The sequence below is a fragment of the Protomyctophum bolini genome (genome assembly GCF_963924005.1).
Source record: "Protomyctophum bolini genome assembly, chromosome: 11".
Taxonomy (NCBI): domain Eukaryota; kingdom Metazoa; phylum Chordata; class Actinopteri; order Myctophiformes; family Myctophidae; genus Protomyctophum; species Protomyctophum bolini.
The window spans coordinates 5,287,394-5,311,713 of record NC_137872.1 but is presented as its reverse complement, the minus strand read 5'-3'; the positions used below and the strand labels follow the sequence as shown (position 1 = coordinate 5,311,713).

At 40.4% G+C, this 24,320-nt stretch overlaps 1 protein-coding gene across 1 annotated transcript; it reads right to left on the bottom strand.

Annotated features, from left to right (window-relative positions):
* Positions 1-12,825: 12,825 nt before the first annotated feature.
* On the bottom strand, positions 12,826-14,265 carry LOC308324434 (zinc-binding protein A33-like; the record flags this gene model as incomplete). The annotated part of the gene is made up of 1 exon (XM_080776481.1): positions 12,826-14,265. One exon carries the CDS (start codon positions 14,263-14,265, stop codon positions 12,826-12,828), a length of 1,440 nt encoding a protein of 479 aa, XP_080632607.1.
* Between the last annotated feature and the right edge of the window lie 10,055 nt (positions 14,266-24,320).

Sequence of the window (24,320 nt, the reverse complement as noted above, 5' to 3'; positions counted from 1 at the left end):
GGCAAATTATTTTGGGAGGCAAATTATTTTGGGAGGCAAATTATTTTGGCAGGCAAATTATTTTGGGAGGCAAATTATTTTGGGAGGCAAATTATTTTGGGAGGCAAATTATTTTGGCAGGCAAATTATTTTGGGAGGCAAATTATTTTGGCAAATTATTTTGGGAGGCAATTTATTTTGGCAAATTATTTTGGGAGGCAAATTATTTTGGCAAATTATTTTGGGAGGCAAATTATTTTGGCAAATTATTTTGGGAGGCAAATTATTTTGGCAAATTATTTTGGGAGGCAAATTATTTTGGCAAATTATTTTGGGAGGCAAATTATTTTGGCAAATTATTTTGTGAGGCAAATTATTTTGGCAAATTATTTTGGGAGGCAAATTATTTTGGCAAATTATTTTGGCAGGAAAATTATTTTGGGAGGCAAATTATTTTGGGAGGCAAATTATTTTGGCAAATTATTTTGGGAGGCAAATTATTTTGGCAAAATATTTTGGGAGGCAAATTATTTTGGGAGGCAAATTATTTTGGCAAATTATTTTGGGAGGCAAATTATTTTGGCAAATTATTTTGGGAGGCAAATTATTTTGGGAGGCAAATTATTTTGGGAGGCAAATTATTTTGGCAAATTATTTTGGGAGGCAATTTATTTTGGCAAATTATTTTGGGATGCAAATTATTTTGGGATTATTATTTAATTTTAGGAGCTGTTTCTCAACAACCAAAGTGTCAAATAACCATTATTTGACACTTTGGTTGTTGAGAAACAGCTCCTAAAACATTATTTTACACTTTTGGTTGTTGAGAAACAGCTCCTAAAACATTATTTGACACTTTTGGTTGTTGAAAAACAGCTTCTAACCATTATTTGACACTTTGGTTGTTGAGAAACAGCTCCTAAAACATTATTTTACACTTTTGGTTGTTGAGAAACAGCTCCTAAAACATTATTTGACACTTTTGGTTGTTGAAAAACAGCTTCTAACCATTATTTGACACTTTGGTTGTTGAGCAAACAGCTCCTAAAACATTATTTTACACTTTTGGTTGTTGAAAAACAGCTTCTAACCATTATTTGACACTTTGGTTGTTGAGAAACAGCTCCTAAAACATTATTTTACACTTTTGGTTGTTGAGAAACAGCTCCTAAAACATTATTTGACACTTTTGGTTGTTGAAAAACAGCTTCTAACCATTATTTGACACTTTGGTTGTTGAGAAACAGCTCCTAAAACATTATTTTACACTTTTGGTTGTTGAGAAACAGCTCCTAAAACATTATTTGACACTTTTGGTTGTTGAAAAACAGCTTCTAACCATTATTTGACACTTTGGTTGTTGAGAAACAGCTCCTAAAACATTATTTTACACTTTTGGTTGTTGAGAAACAGCTCCTAAAACATTATTTGACACTTTTGGTTGTTGAAAAACAGCTTCTAACCATTATTTAACACTTTGGTTGTTGAGAAACAGCTCCTAAAACATTATTTTACACTTTTGGTTGTTGAGAAACAGCTCCTAAAACATTATTTGACACTTTTGGTTGTTGAAAAACAGCTTCTAACCATTATTTGACACTTTGGTTGTTGAGAAACAGCTCCTAAAACATTATTTTACACTTTTGGTTGTTGAAAAACAGCTTCTAACCATTATTTGACACTTTGGTTGTTGAGAAACAGCTCCTAAAACATTAATTTTACACTTTTGGTTGTTGAGAAACAGCTCCTAAAACATTATTTGACACTTTTGGTTGTTGAAAAACAGCTTCTAACCATTATTTGACACTTTGGTTGTTGAGAAACGGCTCCTAAAACATTATATTACACTTTTGGTTGTTGAGAAACAGCTCCTAAAACATTATTTGACACTTTTGGTTGTTGAAAAACAGCTTCTAACCATTATTTGACACTTTGGTTGTTGAGAAACAGCTCCTAAAACATTATTTTACACTTTTGGTTATTGAGAAACAGCTCCTAAAACATTATTTGACACTTTTGGTTGTTGAAAAACAGCTTCTAACCATTATTTGACACTTTGGTTGTTGAGAAACAGCTCCTAAAACATTATTTTACACTTTTGGTTGTTGAGAAACAGCTCCTAAAACATTATTTGACACTTTTGGTTGTTGAAAAACAGCTTCTAACCATTATTTGACACTTTGGTTGTTGAGAAACAGCTCCTAAAACATTAATTTTACACTTTTGGTTGTTGAGAAACAGCTCCTAAAACATTATTTGACACTTTTGGTTGTTGAAAAACAGCTTCTAACCATTATTTGACACTTTGGTTGTTGAGAAACAGCTCCTAAAACATTATTTTACACTTTTGGTTGTTGAGAAACAGCTCCTAAAACATTATTTGACACTTTTGGTTGTTGAAAAACAGCTTCTAACCATTATTTAACACTTTGGTTGTTGAGAAACAGCTCCTAAAACATTATTTTACACTTTTGGTTGTTGAGAAACAGCTCCTAAAACATTATTTGACACTTTTGGTTGTTGAAAAACAGCTTCTAACCATTATTTGACACTTTGGTTGTTGAGAAACAGCTCCTAAAACATTATTTTACACTTTTGGTTGTTGAAAAACAGCTCCTAAAACATTATTTGACACTTTTGGTTGTTGAAAAACAGCTTCTAACCATTATTTGACACTTTGGTTGTTGAGAAACAGCTCCTAAAACATTATTTTACACTTTTGGTTGTTGAGAAACAGCTCCTAAAACATTATTTGACACTTTTGGTTGTTGAAAAACAGCTTCTAACCATTATTTGACACTTTGGTTGTTGAGAAACAGCTCCTAAAACATTATTTTACACTTTTGGTTGTTGAGAAACAGCTCCTAAAACATTATTTGACACTTTTGGTTGTTGAAAAACAGCTTTTAACCATTATTTGACACTTTGGTTGTTGAGAAACAGCTCCTAAAACATTATTTGACGCTTTTGGTTGTTGAAAAACAGCTTCTAACCATTATTTGACACTTTGGTTGTTGAGAAACAGCTTCTAACCATTATTTGACACTTTGGTTGTTGAGAAACAGCTCCTAAAACATTATTTTACACTTTTGGTTGTTGAGAAACAGCTCCTAAAACATTATTTGACACTTTTGGTTGTTGAAAAACAGCTTCTAACCATTATTTGACACTTTGGTTGTTGAGAAACAGCTCCTAAAACATTATTTTACACTTTTGGTTGTTGAGAAACAGCTCCTAAAACATTATTTGACACTTTTGGTTGTTGAAAAACAGCTTCTAACCATTATTTTACACTTTGGTTGTTGAGAAACAGCTCCTAAAACATTATTTTACACTTTTGGTTGTTGAGAAACAGCTCCTAAAACATTATTTGACACTTTTGGTTGTTGAAAAACAGCTTCTAACCATTATTTTACACTTTGGTTGTTGAGAAACAGCTCCTAAAACATTATTTTACACTTTTGGTTGTTGAGAAACAGCTCCTAAAACATTATTTGACGCTTTTGGTTGTTGAAAAACAGCTTCTAACCATTATTTGACACTTTGGTTGTTGTGAAACAGCTCCTAAAACATTATTTTACACTTTTGGTTGTTGAGAAACAGCTCCTAAAACATTATTTGACACTTTTGGTTGTTGAAAAACAGCTTCTAACCATTATTTGACACTTTGGTTGTTGAGAAACAGCTCCTAAAACATTATTTGACACTTTTGGTTGTTGAGAAACAGCTCCTAAAACATTATTTGACACTTTTGGTTGTTGAAAAACAGCTTCTAACCATTATTTGACACTTTGGTTGTTGAGAAACAGCTCCTAAAACATTATTTTACACTTTTGGTTGTTGAAAAACAGCTTCTAACCATTATTTGACACTTTTGGTTGTTGAGAAACAGCTCCTAAAACATTATTTGACACTTTTGGTTGTTGAAAAACAGCTTCTAACCATTATTTGACACTTTGGTTGTTGAGAAACAGCTCCGTAATAGCATTGTAACACTATGTAACTAATAAATTACAACTCACCGGTCTGCCGGGTCCACAGGCCGGGGAGAGGCAGGGAGACAAATCTGTACCTCTCCCCCACGCTGTTCTGAGGAGGGTTCCAGACAAGAGCACCAGGCATCATTCTCCTTTAGAAATAAACAAGAAAATGGATATATATTAAAAAGAAAAACATCAGACCCGTCTGAAGTGAGTGGTAAAGGAAAGGAAAGATACTATGTTTACCCAGGGTAACTGGACTAAGGAAAGGAAAGGTACTATGTTTACCCAGGGTAACTGGACTAAGGAAAGGAAAGGTACTACGTTTACCCAGGGTAACTGGACTAAGGAAAGGAAAGGTACTATGTTTACCCAGGGTAACTGGACTAAGGAAAGGAAAGGTTCTATGTTTACCCAGGGTAACTGGACTAAGGAAAGGAAAGGTACTATATATGTTTACCCAGGGTAACTGGACTAAGGAAAGGAAAGGTACTATGTTTACCCAGGGTAACTGGACTAAGGAAAGGAAAGGTACTATGTTTACCCAGGGTAACTGGACTAAGGAAAGGAAAGGTACTATGTTTACCCAGGGTAACTGGACTAAGGAAAGGAAAGGTACTATGTTTACCCAGGGTAACTGGACTAAGCTCAAGAACTTGTTGATAGCTCATAGAACATTTCATGGTAGAGGTTCAATGCCTTGCTCAAGGGCACTTCAGCGGTGGTAATTTTAACGTGCTGGTCTTGGGATACGAACTAGCGACCTTCCGGTATCAAGACCGCTCCGCAAACCGTTAGGCCACCGCTGCCGTACTGTACTGTACTGTACTTAATTTCTCCTTTCATTGTTAATATATTGCACATTGCAAATATTGAGACGTGTAGGGACAAAAAAAGCTGTACAAATAAAAATCACACTCGTGTGAATTGAGCGGTGCTCTTGTCTTGTCATCGTACAGAATCATGACGTAACGTATGTTGGTGTGCTCAGACACACATAAAATTCTCCATTCATTGTCAATTGGAATTGAAAAAATAATTCAAACAAGAAAACTTGTTTTTTAAATAATTTCGGACCAAAATTGGGCATAGCTTCGCCGTCCAGCAAAACGTGACATTACTCCTTCTGGCACGATAGTTACACAAACGGTTGGACGTGGTTTATAGGAAAACACAACAGTACAAAAACAGTGAATTTTTTTTTTTGTATTTTACTTGAGTATTTCAATTTCCAGGACCACTACATCTCAGAGGCAAATATTCTACTTTTACTCCATGTAACTGCTCCTAAACCATCTTCATCTGGTGCAGAAATAAGACAACGTCCCAACTGATATCGAGAGGGCTTTTTATTTATCCCAAGCGACAACGTAAAAAACTGCAAAGAAATCACATAATATCTTTTTAACCACAATTAATTATTACCACATGAAATTATGAATGCCCTTGTCAGTCAGTCATGCTGTCTTTTTATGACCATGAATTGTCCATATTCTCACAATGAAATGTCCGCATGTCACAAACAAATACACGATACAATTACAATGGCCATATAACTTTTACATACACCAAACAAACAACTGGGAACATACCGTATGCGCCTTCTGCACAGACTTTTAGGAGTTCAGTTAAGTTCTTTTTTATATAATTTTCTTTCTTATCTTTTGTGGAGACTGACATGAAAGAGCTCCTCTCTTCACCTCTGCTCTGTTTGTTCTGCCCAAACCCAACAGGTGATTGAAATGAGGTGATTAGCTGCTTAGGTGAGCCTATAATTCAACCTGCCCATGAAACAGACAGACCACAAATACAGAGATGAACAGATGGCACTATCTCACCATGCATCTACCATACATACAAATACCGAAATATACAGTCTGTTGCCCAAAACAAAAATACAATTTACCATATGCATTTTCAGAAAAATAAGCTAAATAAAATATTACAGCATACCCACCATAACTGGGACAGCTACACTCCACTACATTAATTTGAAAAAATGTCGTTACTATATGTTTTGGATTTTGATCAGTGGTTTTCAACCCTCTTCATATCAAGGGCCATTATTTATTGGGCCATTTGAGCCACGGAACCACCAGTTGATGACATTTAGCCTCTCAAGAGTTAAAGATCCATAAGGGTCCATTTGGTTACCAACTATCCATCATTTAGCTGCATTGGGGACCACCAGGAACCCCCTCAAGGACCACTGGTGGTACCCGGACCACTGGTTGAGTCCCACAGTTTTAGATCATTACTACAAAACACACATCAGCCACATTAAGCCCTATATACACTTCTGCCATTTGAAAATTGCTGATCTACAAGCATGCGATGTGACACACTGAGTTTGTAGATCTGCCATTTTCTAAATATTAGTATACAATTTATATACATTTGATAACTTGTGTGAAATGGGACATTCTGCATAATAATTGCAATTACTATGAAAACCTTGCAAAACCCGCGTCCGTCAGTCACGCCACCATATACGGGCGTCAGTCCGTCACGCCTCTTGACACAAGCGAGAACAGAGCGTCACGGAGGCTGCCATGGCACTCCATATATGGGCATTGCATTGGGACTCCATTAACCAGAAGCCCTGAGAATTAAGCCATTTAGACCCGAGGACGATTCTACAAATGCCTTCTAAATCCTGACAGTTTTCTGAATAACCCTATGTTTCTATAGCCGTGGTTCTCTAACCATTTAATAATAATAACCCTATGTTTCTATAGCCGTGGTTCTCTAACCATTTCATGTCAAGGACCCCCAAAAATCATGTAACTGGCCGCCGACCCCCATCTGAGAATATGTTGTTCCAGGGACCCCCTCCTCCAGAAGCAAAGATTTGAGTTAAAAACGTTCGCTCGGAAAGAATATATATATTCCAAATTTGCGCCACATTTTCAAGGTCTTTCAAGCATAGCAAGCTCGTAGTGCGGCACTCGGTGCCGCGCTATGAGCTTGTAGATCTGCTATTTTTCAATATAGCTAAAGCATATAACCTAATGCTTAAAACACCAAAAGGGGTTCCCGTACACAGAATGGGTAAAGCCAGCGTCATCATTTATTTTTGTGCAGGTGATTCTTTTTCCTAAAGTGTTGGAAGCGCTCGTTGAAGTCACTGAACGGCCCCAGCGCACCACCTGGTTGAATTTGCACATAATGCAGGGGGCAGCAGGACGGCCAGTTAACAACAACGAGTGCTTCCAAACATCAGACCCGTCTGAAGTGAGTGGTACTGTACTGTACTGTACTGTACTAGCCCTCCTCCCTGGCCTGTCTGTGTCTGTGTGTTAGGCTGTGCAACAGTGACACCTGGTTCAAGGTTCAAGGTTCAAGGTTCAAGGTTAACTTTGTCTCCCTGGTGGTGAACAAACGCTATATATTTCCGTGCTCGGACACCGCTGTTGCGGTTTAACTTGTGCCTGGTTTGTCTGGTTCCCTGAGCTGGCTTTGCGTGTGCATGAGCCGTCTTTCACAGCTGTTTCATGAAGGGGGCGGAGCTATCTTCTCCTATTCTTTTCTATCCATCCGATTGTTTGTGGATGAAACAGTGACAACATGCACTTATAAAACACAGTTAGAATGATGAAAATAAAAAAGAAATTAAAATATCTGTGGGAAGTGGGATTCGAACTGTCTTTGCAATGAACTAAAATAACCTGGGAAGCTGTGCGCAACCCAATAGACTATGATGCGCTGACAACTGCTGTAGGAAGTGATCTAATTGATCCTGTGTGTGTCTGTCCAGGTGTGAACTTGGGAACAGTATAGTCACAGCATGCCATGTCATCTTGTGACTCTGGTTTTTTAACAAATATAACCACTCCGTTGAACTGATCAATGAATAGCTGTAGAAACAAGTCAATGATGTTGGTATAGTCACACCATGAAACACAAACTCTTCTGTGGAGAAGACTGACAAATGCAGATTAGCGTATTCATCTTTTCATTTGTAATTCTCGAGCAAATAAATGAGTACACTGTGCAGAGCATAAAACAGCACCAACCTGATGTTGTCTAGCAGGCAGTGCAACATGTCAACTTGTGACTGTGATAGAATATGCGCTGTCATGTTCATGTTCACAAACAAACGGCAAGACTGCACGTTTATCCACTGCTCATGGTGTGACTATACCAACATCATTGACTTGTTTCTACAGCTATTCATTGATCAGTTCAACGGAGTGGTTATATTTGTTAAAAAACCAGAGTCAAGATGATGGCATGCTGTGACTGTTCCCAAGTTCACACCTGGACAGACACACATAGGATCAAATAGATCGCTTCCTACAGCAGTTGTCAGCGCATCATAGTCTATTGGGTTGCGCACAGCTTCCCAGGTTATTTTAGTTCATTGCAAAGACTGTTCGAATCCCACTTCCCACAGATATATTCATCATTCCAACTGTGTTTTATAAGTGCATGTTGTCACTGTTTCATACAAGTGAGATTCCACAAACAATCGGATGGATATTTAATGATCTTTATTGAAAAGAATAGGAGAAGATAGCTCCGCCCCCTTCCTGAAACAGCATCTGTGAAACTGAAAGACGGCTCATGCACGCGCAAAGCCAGGCCAGGGAACCAGACAAACCAGGCACAAGTTAAACCGCAACACCGGGCCCCAAACACAGCTGTCTATAGACCGATTCACAGAGGGGTGCCCTGGGCGCGGCCATTACTGAGGTGTAATCCATGGAGCAGGTGCTCCGTAGGCCAGGTGTAGCTAGTCAGTGCTGTTGCGCTTAATGGTACACCTCAGTAATGGCCGCACCCAGGAAACCCTCTGTGAATCGGTCTATAGGAGTGGTTGCACCACTCAAAAAGACAAAACACCATACAGATAGGCAACACAACACGACTGAACAGTCACTACCAATCCAGCTGGTGATGTCAATTATAGTCACTTGACTCAGAGGGGTGTGTGTGTGTGTGTGTGTGTGTGTGTGTGTGTGTGTGTGTGTGTGTGTGTGTGTGTGTGTGTGTGTGTGTGTGTGTGTGTGTGTGTGTGTGTGTGTGTGTGCGCGCGCGCGCAATCCAAATCACAATCTTGCACATTAAGCTATATCAACTGTGGACCCAGGGGGACGATTTGTATGAAATGTATACAAATAGCAGATCTACAAGCTCACAACATGTCCAAACAGCCAAGCTCTCTCTCTCTCTCTCACACACACACACACACACACACACACACACACACACACACACACACACACACAAAAAGTAACCAAAAAATAGCATCACACTAAACAACAATACTTCTATAACTCAGTGGTTCCCAAAGTGGGGTCCGGGGACCCCCAGGGGTCCTCGAGGGAGTTCCAGGGGGTCCCCAGCTAAATGATAGTTTGGAACCAAATGGACCCTTACGGATCCATTTATATGCTCTCAGAATTACATAAACATTGATTTTACAATATAAATTGGGGGTCCCAGAGATAGAGATGCCATTAAATGGAGGTCTGTAGACTAATGCATGTCAAATTGGGGGTCCGGGTTGAGAATCACTGCTAGAGCCGTATAAATCTTCTCTTATGGGGGTCCCTGGCATATCTCTTCAAATGGGGGTCCGCAGGCTAATTATAGTGTCAATTTGGGGGTCCTTGATTGACATGACAAAGTTTGGGAACCACTTGACTAACTATTTACTATTTGCATCAAAGTGAAATTATCAACTCCTTTAAAGGTAATTAAGCAGCTAAAATCCACCAGTGGTCCTCGAGGGTGGTTCCAGGTGGTCCGCATGCAGATATGAGTTTAACCAAATGGACCCTTATTAGATCCTTAACTCTTGAGATAGAATGAAACCAAATGGACCCGTCAACAGTAAAAACAAATATATATATATAGTTGAATGCCTGCATTAGGCCAATTCATTTACCAGAAGTCTAGATAGCATTTTGATCAACGTTTGCCGGTTATCTCTCCTAATGGTACCAACATCAACACAGCATGGGAGTGTGGACGACAAAACTCTTATCCAACGGCAACAAAATATTCTTTAGTTTTGGGTCTGAGTCGAGGCTAAATGTCATCAAACGGTGGTCCGTGGCTCAAATGCTATGAATAAATAAATAAACAACGGGCCCGATGTGTAAAAGTAAAGTAAAGGCAGCACTGATCTTAAAGCTAACAGTAGGCTAACACCTGCAACAAACACTGCACCTTTTGCGGAGCTGGGATGATATGAAGGCCCACTTCTTTGATCAGCTTCTTGTTGACTATATAGTGCTTCTTTGTTTTAGTTTTCCGCCAGCTGGTAAAAAAAAACTGTCGACTCTCATTAACTCCATGTTAATTTCAATAAAAGTTACATTCCGAGGTGTTTAATATTAAAACAAACGTCTTGTAACAAACACTAGCAGCGTGCTTGTTTGGGCGTGTCAGTGACTCTGCGTGTGTGTGTGTGTGTGTGTGGTGGTGGTGTGACCAAGAGGTGGCGCGCTCGACCTGATGACTTAAATACATGCACGTGCGTTATTATGGATCCCGGGCACCGCAGCTCAAGACAACCCCCCACCCCCACGCTCAGATCCCCTACTGCAAAGACGCACGCACACGCGCACGAAGGCACACACACACACACACACACACACACACACACACACACACACACACACACACACACACACACACACACAATGCTGTTAAGATTAATAATTATTCACATGTATGCATGCATTTTAAATCATTTTGAGTGTGTAGGCTAAGGGCTATAATTGCACCACCCAAACTTATTTGTCATTTTTTACCATTTTAAAATAGTTCAAATAGCTGATTTACAAGCTCACAACGTGTAGATCGGCTAGTTGAATTATTTTAAAATGATTTTCAAAATAGTAAAAAATGGCAAATAAGTTTAGGGATAAGGGAGGCGCAAGATGGAGCCCTATAGGTGTCTTAAAAAAGACATTTTCATTCATCAGAATTTCATCTTATGAAAATGGTCATGTTGAACATGCACCATGAAACCTAAATGTAGCACTCGAGCTTCTTGTTTATGTTCCAAACGACTGGCCAGCCACAGCTCTTTTTAACAATGTGCAGCAAGAAGCATTAGGCTTTAAAACTAGAAATAATTGTATAATGATTTACAATTTAGGCATTTATTTATTAATAGTGTATTTGGCCGCTGTTTATACAATTATAAATATAACATAACATGTATAATACTAGTATAGCTGACCAAGTATGGTAGCCTAGTTAATGTTCTGGTCAAGTATGAATATGATGAATATGACTAGTTAATTGGCTACTTTTTTAATAACACGCTTGGTGGCGCGCTACAAGCTTGTAGGTCTGCTATTTTTGAAAAATCAAAGAACGACTGACATAGAAACATAGCTTTTTCAGAAAACTGTCAGGATGTAGAAGACATATTTAGAATCTGATCTCACAGAAAAGTCCCATCTGATTGACAGCCCTATAACTGCATTGTCTGGCTATAACAGTTCACACTCAGACTGACCTCTGTGAGGGACTTCTAAAAGTAGTCCAACATTTCCCTCTAGTGGTTGTACAAGGTCATTTCAGGATTGAAACCAAAGGTTCCACATTCAGTTCTTAGTTTTCTAAGGAATCCATTCGAATCAGTTAATCTTTCAGTTCCACATTGAACTTGTGTGTGGGTTTGTTCATTTAAGTTACGTTTCAGCAGTTTTAGAAATACTTAAAATACCTTTTCACTTAAAAACACTCCTATAGCTTGTGTGCAATTTTAAGAAACATAAAATATGACATGTTGACTCGTTTGTTCAGACATGCTCCCGGCATTTACAATGAGTCTAAGGGCTGATTCATACTCCCATTTTAGAACCGAATAAAAGTCGGTTCGGCTCCGTAGAGCCTACAATGTGACGTAATTTGAGGTTCGGGGGGGGCGGGTACCGTCCTAAAGTCGGCTCTTCGGTGCTACTGAAAATTTCTGACGAGCCAAAATCATTTCGGCACTGCAGCGCCGAAACAGTGGTAAAATAGGAGTATGAATCGGCCCTAACATGGTTAACATGGAGCTTGAAGTTGAACATAGGCTTGTTTAGGAGGAAGGTGTGTCTGATACAACTGCATAGAAAATATCTAAATATTGAATCAAGCATCTTAGAAACCGTCTGGGGTGCACAGCACAGGGGGTCCTCCAAGTGATTGTGGGGGGTCCCCAGATGACTAGCTTATTAATGTGCAACATTGTTTTATCACTCGACAGTAAAAAAAAACCAATAAAGTGCACACAGGCCAGGGTATATCTTCACATTCAAGGACTTCTTAAAGTTAAATACCTCTACAATGAAAAGGAAATAAAAATAAATAAGACCATTACTAGGCTACGTCAAAAGTACCCAACAGACTATACTATAAAATATGGTCAAACACACGTTGGCCAAATTGTCAAATATTACCTAAGAAAGAGGCAAACAGTAAAAAGACACCAGAACAATATATTCAACGTGGCTTTTATTAATATGCACTCCCAGTATATACTGTATTGTGAAACACCAGTGGCAACAACTATGATACATTAATGAAAATAAACACCCTGCGTGACCTCATGTGGCAGCCAAGTCTATGGACTTTCTAATGTTTGTGTAGATCACTTTAAACAAACGGTACGGTCCAAATGGGTCCTCACGGGTCCATTTGTACACTCATAGTTATGGTGGTTCTTGGAATTAAACCGTTTTGAGAACTACTAGTTGGTATTGTAACCATATAGCAGACGTGAAGTCCACATTCCAGCTCTGTGACAGCGTCTTAAAAAAGAAAAAAAAGCTTCTGGAAACGGTTCCAAGCTCCCAATTATACCGTGAGATAAACATAGATTATTATGGAAAGATGAACAGACTTTTGACCGGACATCCTAACTGTTTTCCAGAGTAACACAGATCTTGGAGGGCAACATCCTCAGATTCGTGTTATGACGGAGGTTACTAAGGCACGGGAACAGTCTCTCTGTGAATGTGTGATGGAAAGTGTGCAGGTGTGTCTCTGCGTCCGGGTCGGAGAAAGACAGAGTTCCTCCGTCCCAGTCCAGCCTGACTCTGATCCTCCGGGGATTACGCTTCAGTGGGAGGACGACAGAGTCACAAGTAGAACCCGAGGAGTGGAGTGCGCGGAATCTAGTAGTGCTCCTTTCCAGCCGCCAGGATTCACCGCCCGCGTTGCCTTTCCTTTGGTAGGACTCTGCTAAAACTCCCCAGTGGCCCCAGTCTCCGACCTCAACGTCCCAGCTGTGAACCCCTGAGCTGAAGCCCTCTGAACCCAGGACGCAGTAGAACGTGTCCAACCTCTCTTTGTTATCAGGAAGCTGCTGTGTCTTCAAGGCGTCAAATCTCACACTGGTGAGATCATCAGACAGGATGAAATCGTCATGGGCGGTGTTGGGGTCCAAGATGACAGGGGTGTAGGACACAATATTCTTCATCTTGTCCCAGACACTGAAGGCCAGGTTGCCCAGGTGTTGGACCTCGTCTATCAGTCGTCCTGAGAGCAGCTGGGGGGCCGGCAGGGTGACACGGACTCGTTCCTTTGTCGTCTTGTACTTACGCAGGAACGAGACGTGGTCGTCGGCTCTCAGAAGGTCCTCGGCGGCTCGGATTGCGTCCGAGAGGGACGTCATGTCCTTGTTCAGCTCCTCAATCCTCTCCGTTATCTTCAGACTCTTCTGTGCCTCCTCCTGCCTCAGAGCAGAGATCCTGGCCGACTCTTCATTTATCAGGAACTGATGAAATGCCTCAAACTGTGCCTTTATCCGTGTCTCTGTGTTCTGGGCCTGAAGCTTGATGTAATCTCCTGTTTGGGTGCATTTTGTCTTCACTTCATTAAAGACCTCCAGTTTCTCCTTTAAAGACTTCAAGGAGTCCTGCACGTTCTCTTTGAACCGCCCTGACACTTCGTCTACGGACGAGAACTCATGTCTGCCGTGTTTTTCCAAATCACACACACACATGACACACGCCAGCTGTTCGTCGTCGCGGCAGAAGAGCCTGAGCTCCTCCCCGTGTGCGGCACAGAGCTCCTCCGAGCTCACCCGCGAGGCGCTTCTGCGTTTCTCCTCCAAATATTTCCCACAAAGGTTCTTTAGCACCAGGTTAGTGGGCGGTGGTTGTTTACTGGGGGACTTCTTTGTCCTCTTCTTACAGACGGGACACTCCTGCGTCCGTGGTCTTACCGCCCACCAATGCTGCAGACAGCCTTTGCAGAAGCTGTGGCTGCACAACAGCACGACAGGATGATTAAAGATGTCGTGGCACACGGGACAGGTGAGCTCTTCTTCCAGACAAGCGAAAGGAGACGCCATTTCTGTCTGCAGTCACACTCCCCGATCTGGAAGGCTATGCCAACACCAGGAATACTAGAAAAGAAACAAAAATATGATCATGAGCAAGTAGCAACAGTACTAGTAGTACTTCTAGTAGCAGTAGTGGCTACTAGTAGTGATTTAGGCATTTAGCAGACATTCTCAGCAACTTACAGTTACAGTAAGCAAGGCAATACATCAAATGCATAGAAATAATCATCTAGGATCATAAGTAAACCAAGAAGCAAACATCAGTCTAACAGTAGAATATCCAAATGAAAATGTATCTGTAGTACATTGGAAATATAAACACTATAGGATGCCAGGTCAATAATGACCTGGCATCTGTCTACATAACATGGTACCTAAATTACATGTTTAGCCTTTGCATAAGCTAGGGGCTAGGGCAAGTGCTACAGGCTAAGGTGTCAGCTGTAAGAAAAACAAGTATGACTGAGAATATATATTTTACTATGTTAAGGGTTAGATAAACGTGAATAATAATGTCGTACCCTTTCACTAATAACTGTAATAATATCACTTGCAACGTGGCATCTTTCATTAAAGGGTGTAATATATTTTGTTTAAAACAAAATGTTCCGTTTAGAAAGGTCAAAGCTAAAGAGTGCTGTGCCAATCTCTGCAGCTCTTTGACATACAGAAAATACATTGTCAGGTCAGAAGACCAGTTTTATCCAATCAGGATGAGAGAAAACGATTCCCTTTTTATTCAGTTCCAATTTCACTTGTTTTTAAGTTCTATGATTGGATAAGCTTGGTATCCCGTCCTGAAAATATATGTTCTGTGTTCACATGTGTTTATTAACCCATTCTGAACGGGAACCCATTTTGGTGTTCGCATCATGTTATGCTTTAGCTATTGAAAAATAGCAGATCTACAAGCTCATAGCGCGCCACCGAGTGGCGCGCTACGAACTTGTAGGTCTGCTATTTTTGAAAAAATCGAAGAACGACTGACATTTTTAGAATCTGATCTCAGGTCAGAATGGGTTAATCAGACCCAGTGTGTGTCCAGTGGAAACCTCGTATGAATCTGATCTCAGGTCAGAATGGGTTAAAGAACTGGAGAGACAGGGAAATCACAGAGGCTGATACTGAACAAACTCTATAGAAACAATGACTGTCTATGAATACCAAACGACTCACCCCTTTACCAACTCGCCCCGGCAAAATGTTTTAATGTAGTTAACAGTTAATTTAGCATTTCACTCACTCTCTGAAATTATCTTGTATACAGATTTATTTGATTGTATAGTAGTCGATCTCTATAAAATTGAGAAAGTTAACATTTGGGAGCCCTGCTGTGGGGCAAGTGAGGGCTGATGATGATTAAAGTTTCTTTATTAGGAAAAAGACCCCTTGAGATGTACCATCTCATTTTCGAGGGGCTCCCAACACTCTGGGCTGACAGACAGACGCATCAATCACTGCATGTGCTAGGGTGACGGAGCTTGTAAACAGTGACTTTTCCATGCTATTATATTACATACTACTTTATAGACTTAGAATCTCTCTCTGCTCACCTCTGGACAGTCTGAGGCTGATCTGACAGAAGACGAAGAGGCAGAGAGAGGCTTGTTGCCCCTCGATGCTCAGACGGTGAGGCAGAGACACAGGCTTGTTGCCCCTCGATGCTCAGACGGTGAGGCAGAGACACAGGCTTGTTGCCCCTCGATGCTCAGACGGTGAGGCAGAGACACAGGCTTGTTGCCCCTCGATGCTCAGACGGTGAGGCGGAGACACAGGCTTGTTGCCCCTCGATGCTCAGACGGTGAGGCGGAGACACAGGCTTGTTGCCCCTCGATGCTCAGGGTCAGTATCCGGCCTGCAGGCCGCTCAGCGGCAGGATCCGACTGCTGGCCAATCAGCTCGTTGTTGCTGTCGTACAAGACGATGATGCACTGGTAGAATGCACCTGGAGAGAGAGAGAGAGAGAGAGAGAGAGAGAGAGAGAGAGAGAGAGAGAGAGAGAGAGAGAGACGCAAACTGAAAATGTATTTTCAGTTTAATAAAGAGCTGGAGATATACAGTTACTGAACAAATACATTGTAGCAATGATTACTACCAGTCTCCCTCAATTGCCCAATTTAGGCATTTAACAGACACTATTATAATCCAGTGTGATTTACAGTAAGAAAGAACATCACATGGCAATACATCAAACAGACATAGTCTCTACTCTCTACTAGTTGTCTCTCTCTTCTAATGCCCCTCTCTCTCTCTCTGAGTGTTTGTGTAAACATAGACATTGAACACACAAACTGTTGTCTTGAAGACAAATGTTTGTGTAACACAAAAAACATTGAAGACAAAAGTGAGGACGTAATTTAGGATTGGCCAGAATGATGTATGATGATAAGAGTGCCCCTCACTTCACAGTCACACAGGTGTGATTGATTGATTTATTAACAGTATGCAGAATAGAGTGTATATACGCGCAGGCGTAAAGTGAATGGCAAATAGAGTGGCAAATAAGACTGGAAAAGTGAGTTTAATATTGTCTAACATTGTTTAACATAGTTTTAATGCAATCAAATAGGACTTCTGTTTGGATGTATGGGCTGTCAAGGCCAGAAAGTAGTTTTTTGCCACTCGGTGTTCTCCCATAACTTCTGGGTTTGATTATGTCACGCGCATACCCTGGGCCTCTACAGTAGGCCTATACACCAAGGGGCATCGCCATGTAAAATGCTAAACTACTATTAAAACTCGTACGGTACTTAATTGTCACATTAAAAACATCAAACATTTCAATTCATCCTCTGAATTGAAAATGGTGGACCCTAGGCTGTTGAAAACAAGTGTAATGCTTTATCATGACGGTGTTGTCCACACACAGTTCAGTATTTTGTATTGAGCTTTCGAGTGAAATGTACCTGTAGTGTAGACTGTATACGTTTAGTTTAGTAGCTCTAGCAGCAGCATCAGAGTATTACTTTCTTACCTTAAACGACAGTAGGCGGTTATATTAATTATAACTGCTGTACGAAAACAAGCGCAGGTTCCACGTTCAAAAATAAACAAATGTGTCTCAAACTCACCGAACAAACTCTTTTCTACTGGCGTGGCGTCTTCCACACAGCTGTGTGGCCTATTAATTAAAGGGAACTATATGGTGCCATTTTCGAAGGCGACCAGTGGGGGGAGACATTTAGTCAAAGATATCTTCTACTGCCCCATATCATGAGCTGTGTGATCATAATCACATCATTTAATAGGTGTAACAACCATAGACATAGACTGTAAAAGGTAACAACCTAGATTTTATATGATTAAAGTGACAGAGAGATAGTTGCACCTGCAGAATATTTAGAGAAAGCATGATGGGACAAACTGACGTAATATTTGTATGTATTTTGTGTATGTGGGTAAAATAATATGTTGTGCAGATTTCTGTTCCCAATAAGTGAATGTGATATTGTTTATTGATGTTTTATATATTATAATCTCGTATTAGGGATGAGTCGTATGACAAAGACACGAAAATAAAAATGCATAATTTAATTTATGAATACAGTATCAAATATTATGTCCCCATTTGAAAACAGTTCAGACACCACTGCTGCTCTGATACCTTTTTCACCTTTTTCATGGTGAAAATATAACGTTCTTCACAGTTTTATTTTTTTCCTGCTTTTAACTGTGTTCTTGTACTGTTTTTAATCTGTACGGCGACCTTGAGTGCCCTGAAAGGCGCCTTATAAATAAAATGTATTATTATTATTATTATTACAACAATGGAGACATAGATATAGACCAGTGGACCAGTAGACCAAACGGTGGGTCGGGACCCACTTTAGGGTCATGGCTCAATGCATTTTGATGGGTCGAGAGTAAATAAATATCCCCTTTATATTATTATTTTAGAATTTTAGAACTAAATAAATAAAAACCTAAGAAATGGCATAAAATTAAGAAGTTGTAAAAAATAAAATTCAAAATTAAATTAAAATCTAAAAGCTTGTGAGTAGCTATTGGTTTTGGTCCCAGAGAGACATAAGATTTCAACTGAGAAAAAAAAAAGAATAAATTAGTTTTCATTAGTGAAACCAATAAATGATTAACTTCAAATATACTTAATGTAATGTCCACTGTAGCTAATATAGTTTATTATAAATGAATGTCTGTCTCTGAAAGTGCTTCACAACGGAGACACTCTGAAATGACGGCACCAGTAAAGAGTATAAACAGATCGATGGATTATATTTATGTCATGCTTTTATTGTGGAGACTCAGTAGGCTACAAGTCAGTGAGAGTTGAATCACACATTCCACTCAACAAGGACATGTTTATGGACGGCGTACACACACAGAAGGACGTTTACTAGAACATGGCTGGTCACACCATGCACTTCCACGACCACTACAGTGTGTGTACACACATTGTTCACGTCTACCACCATTTGGCTGATCACTACGCCACATGGTGTAGTTCACATCAGAGCAATCAGACCACATCCATCTACCCTCCACGTAGAGGTCATTCAGTCCAATCCAGGTGGCTAGCTCTGATGGCTTATAGTTCTGGATCAGGGCCAGGACGAAGTGGTTCTCCGCCTCGTTGTGGATGGACGCCAGGTGGCCACCTTCATCCTGGCAGTGCCTCTCTGCGTCGTTCCAGGTCATCCTTTGAGCTGTATGTATGCCTACGTATTTGTAGCAGCGACCGTTGAAGCTGAACCAGAACCTTGGACAGTTTCCACACTCCAGCTTCACCTTAGCCAAGGGTTTGGCATGCACGGTGCCTATAAACGCACGCACACACACACACACACACACACACACACACAGAGGGTGATATGATACAATACATTCTTCAACTGGAATGTACGTGTGGTTTTCCAATGACACAACCCGCCTGTGTTTTGGTGAGTAGCAAAAACGTCTGCATTCATGCGAGTGGCGGAAGTCGAGAGTAACAGCTCTAAATGCAATGCATTAGTTAGAGCTATGGACCAGAGCTATTGGAACTGGAGAGTGGGGACCCCCCCATAATAATAATATTTGAACTAAGGAGTGGGGACTCACCAAAACAATCCTAATTATCATATTCATCATATTTGAGTTGGAAAGCACATGGAATTCCAGGCATTACATTTAGTTTGACTCGGTTCCACAGATACATATTTTCACGTTTGCCTTACTTTTTAATATTTGACAATTTTACTAATTTGGTATTAAAGAATAAAAGTCATTACATTATAACTTAACAAATGTGCAGATTCACTCATACTGCATTTTGGTTTGTTTCAATTCTGACCGATTCCGATATATTAATACTGTAAATGGATTATGCTGCCTTCAATCATTAGAAATACACAAGACAAAAGTGACAGAGCCATTGACCGTCACATTGTTATTGTGTCATCAATATCTGCGAAAATAATCTTGATTATTTTGAGACCGATCCGATACCAATATGGAATTTTCATGGCCGATATATGACCGATACCGATATGCTACCGATTATATTGTGAATCACTAATTGTTTACTTTTGAGTGAGAAGAAAATGTTGTACATTAAGCTAAAATCCCTTTCTGGCCAAACAGTGCATTGTATACGTTTTCTTTTTTTTAAATTATATTGCATAGATATATTATTGTATTGGTGAGTAGCGAAAACTTTCTTTATTTTTTCGCTACAGATGAGAGGCTGGTCTGCATTTCATGCGAGCGCAGTAAGAGAAGGGTAACATAGCTCTAATGAAGGCATTAGAGCCATGGACCAGAACTACATGTAGCCTCTATGTATAAGAGGAGGACATGAAGCTGCAACCATTATGGCCTTATACTGGTTCTCAAAGTGGGGTCTGGGGTCGGGACCCCCAGGGGTCCTTGGGGGCATTCCAGGGGGACCCGGTTAAATTATTTATAGTTAGGAACCAAATGGACCTTTACAGTTCTGTGACTCTGAGTGTATATCAGAGTTAAATTAACACATTACAGTGATAGGATTCAGAGATAAAATGCTTGGGCTAATGTATGTCAAACTGGGGTCTTTAAAACAAAACGGAAGCAAATTAAACAATAAAAGAACAATTCTATTACCTAGCGCGATGAGGCCCAGCAAGCACAGGAGTTGAGGACGAAGCAGCATTTCAGCCTGAGAGGTGGTCTCTGTGTCCGTGGAGATTGGGGGTCGGGGTCTTCTAGAAGGGTGTGTGTCCGTGGAGATTGGTTCAGGAGTCTTCAAGAAGGGTGTGTGTCCGTGGAGATTGGTTCAGGAGTCTTCTAGAAGGGTGTGTGTCCGTGGAGATTGGTTCAGGAGTCTCCTTGAAGGGTTTTTGAAGGGTGGTGTGTTGCTGTCTGTGTCTGTCTTTTTATGTGCTCCACACGAGGGTGTCTTCACAGCTGGCATCATTTGATTGGTCATGAAACATTGGCTGCTGTGTATTTCACACACAGTGCCATGATGTCAGGAGAAAACCTGATATGTCCACGATCTGCAACGTGTTTTGAGCTTGTATATCTGCTGTAGCATGATCTTGGAGCTCGCGTGGGAGATGAGGATTCTGCCCGATACCAACAGTACTCGTTTGACCAGCCTTTTCTCTCTCACACGCACACGCACACGCACACGCACACGCACGCACACACACACACACACACACACACACACACACACACACACACACACACACACACACACACACACACACACACACACACACACACACACACACACACACACACACACACACACACACACACACACACACACACACACACACACACACACACACACACACACACACACACACACACACACACACACACACACAATACTCAAGTAATCGTAAACATGTTTAATGTACTTTTATCATGCACGGTTGGGCGGGTCCAAACTTTTTTCAAAGGGGGCCATATTATAAAATATCAAATCAACTACATCTCTGACATAATGTACCTTCAGACCATAACAAAGTCACATACTTAACTATGCATCACATTTAAACCATTCTTTATTTAACTATCACCTGCATCAATATTTTAATAATATATATTCAATTATCTTTTGTCAGGTGTGTGCTGTGGACACAAAGTTAACTCAGCCTTTTTTCACATTAACAAGTAACAAGTCGAGGAAGCTAAAACAATAGAACAAAATAAATTACAAGGAACAAGGAACAAGGAACAAGGAACACTGAAAATGGGAATTGCCCAGGTTAAAAACATTCCATACTGTTGGGCGGGCAGTTAACCCATTCTGACCGGGCACCCATTTTGGTGTTAGCATCACGTTATGCTTTAGCTATTGAAAAATAGCAGATCTACAAGCTCATAGCGCGCCACCGAGTGGCGCGCTACGAGCTTGTAGGTCTGCTATTTTTGAAAAATCGAAGAGCGACTGACATTTTTTAGAATCTGATCTCAGGTCAGAATGGGTTAATCAGACCAGTGTGTTGTCCAGTGGAAACCTCGTATGAATCTGATCTCAATGGGTTAATAAAACAATAGAGGGTATTGTATCCACCGCTGACGAAGGCTACGCACCGAAGAGCGTATTAGTCTACTGGAAATGAACCCAGAAATGGTGATTAGTATACACGTTTATGATAGAAATGTTATCTACAGGCCTAATGGATGAAATTCAGCTTGGACAGTTCCGTGAGTGCTGGTCTCAGAGAGATTGAGACGATCGTGCATGCTTCCTTGATTTTTTTTTTTGCCTACCGAGTGGCAAAAAACTACTTTCTGGCCTTGACAGCCCAAAAAAGGCATTAAAAGGACTCACCTCTAACATTTATAGAATATAGACTACTCCATAGTACAGTATATTATTAGGTTGGGTGGCATATAGACCTACTTGTTGTTACACTACACGTCTGCAAATAAACAACTAAACCTTTGGACGGTGATGCCTTGAGCGTCTATTCTTTGGACAATCGACCAGAAGAGAAAGTTGGGGAAATAACTGTGTATAAGGCAGCGGCAAACAGAAAGGTGTTTTAAAAGGAGATCTAAAAGAACCAGGAATCTGGAGGCCCGAATTCAGGAATCTGAATCTGGAGGCCCGTTTCAAGACAAAACATGAGGCCCCCATATATATGTATACACCTATGACATAATGATTCTGTTGATGCATTGACACATTGATATAAATAGCTTTGACTGGTCAATATCGCGCACAGCCATTACTCGTGACAATGACGCAGCAACAACACCTAGCTCTCCTCATCCCTTCACATTATAGTGTCTCCCCTTTACCCAATGCTGCACATTTTAACCAGGTTATTAACAGGAAATAGGTGTAGCTTAACAACATGGGGAGAGAAAGGCAGTGAGAGAGAGAAAGAAAGAGAGAGAGAGAGAGAGAGAGAGAGAGAGAGGGGGGGGGCAGGGTGCAATACATTCTTCAACTGCAGTTTACTGTATTCATGTCACATCTAATACATAAAGTACAAAGTACCAAGTTAGAAACTTTTCATGCCATGATAATCCAAATTGAGCTGGGGAGTGGGGACCCCCATAATAATAATATTTGAACTGGGGAGTGGGGACCCCCGTAATAATCTAATTCTAAATTTGAACTGTAGTAGCTCTGGTCCATATAAAGCTCTAATGCGTTGCATTTAGAACTATGTTACTCTCGACTTCCGCCGCTTCCACCACACGTATAAATAAACGGTACTTTTTGGCCACACACACACACACACACACACACACACACACACACACACACACACACTTGGATGCACAAGAGGCGTAATACAATAGACCCAAACACTGATCAGAATTAGGTTACAAAAAAAAAAAATATATAGCACACACACACACACAATCCCACGAGTTTGATGAGGGGGAGGGGCAGAACACCACCAGCAATCAGCAATCAAACACAAATGTTTGGTCAAACCATGTGACTACCATTGGAAAAGCATTGTGGTGGCCTAAAAAACGTCCAAACATTTGTTTGATTGCGTTTGATACGTGAATGAGGCCTCAGCAGCCCTTTATTATAATGTCCCTAACTATGTCACAGGCATTCAACACTGCAGGTCTGGTGAACTGCATACTGCACATTCTGCTACCTCTCCGTTTATACACATCTGCCAACATGTCTGCTAACAAGACCATTCTACTACATTATGATGATGAGGTTGTGTCTTGACTATTTAACGACCTTACTCTCGACTCTTATTAATCATGTTCCATCTATGAACATGCCTTTAGGCAAGCCTAATTAAATCCCATTCTGTAATATGATAGATCAAGCTTTGTTTTGAGTGTTCATGTTGATATGTGTGCTTCACAATAGTTTGATGTAGATGTACTGTATTACGTTTTTTGTAGCTCACCCCGAAAGTACGGACAACTCTTCACTTTCTGACATTGCGGGGTGAGTTGTCTGTACTTTTTGTGGCACCCATTACAGTAATTCAATTTCGGATCCAACTATCGGTTCCTACAGTCTCTGCAGTCTCTCTCTCTCTATCACTCTCTAAATAAACTACATTACATTTGACCGTACATTTGACTCTTGTGTTATATTCTTGTGAAATATTCAGTAAAGTATTCTTGTGAAATATTCTACTGCTGGGGTCTAGTCTATCTAAATGGTAAATGGTGCATTTATATAGCGCCTTTATCCAAGGCGCTTTACATAGATTGTGCATTACATTCACCCATTCATACACCGATGGCAGCGGAAACCATGCAAGGCACCAACTAGCACATCGGGAGCAATTAGGGGTTCAGTGTCTTGCTCAAGGACACTTCGACAGTAACTCTGGGGGAGCCCGGGTTCGAACTGGCAACCTTGCGGTTCCCATCCAGGCACTCTACCCCTGAGCCACCGCCGCCCCTGTACTTTGTTATAGCAAATGCTCCATAACAACACAGTGAACTCCAGTGAACATTGTTCGTATGTCCGTATATATTTTTTTCAATATTCACACACTTACATTTCAGCATGTTTACAATTTGAGTACAATATTTTAGGTTTAACTAACTGGGTTTAGCATAACATTAGGTTTTGATAAAATCATTTTGTAATCTACATGAATGTGTAATGGCACAATTTTATACTATGT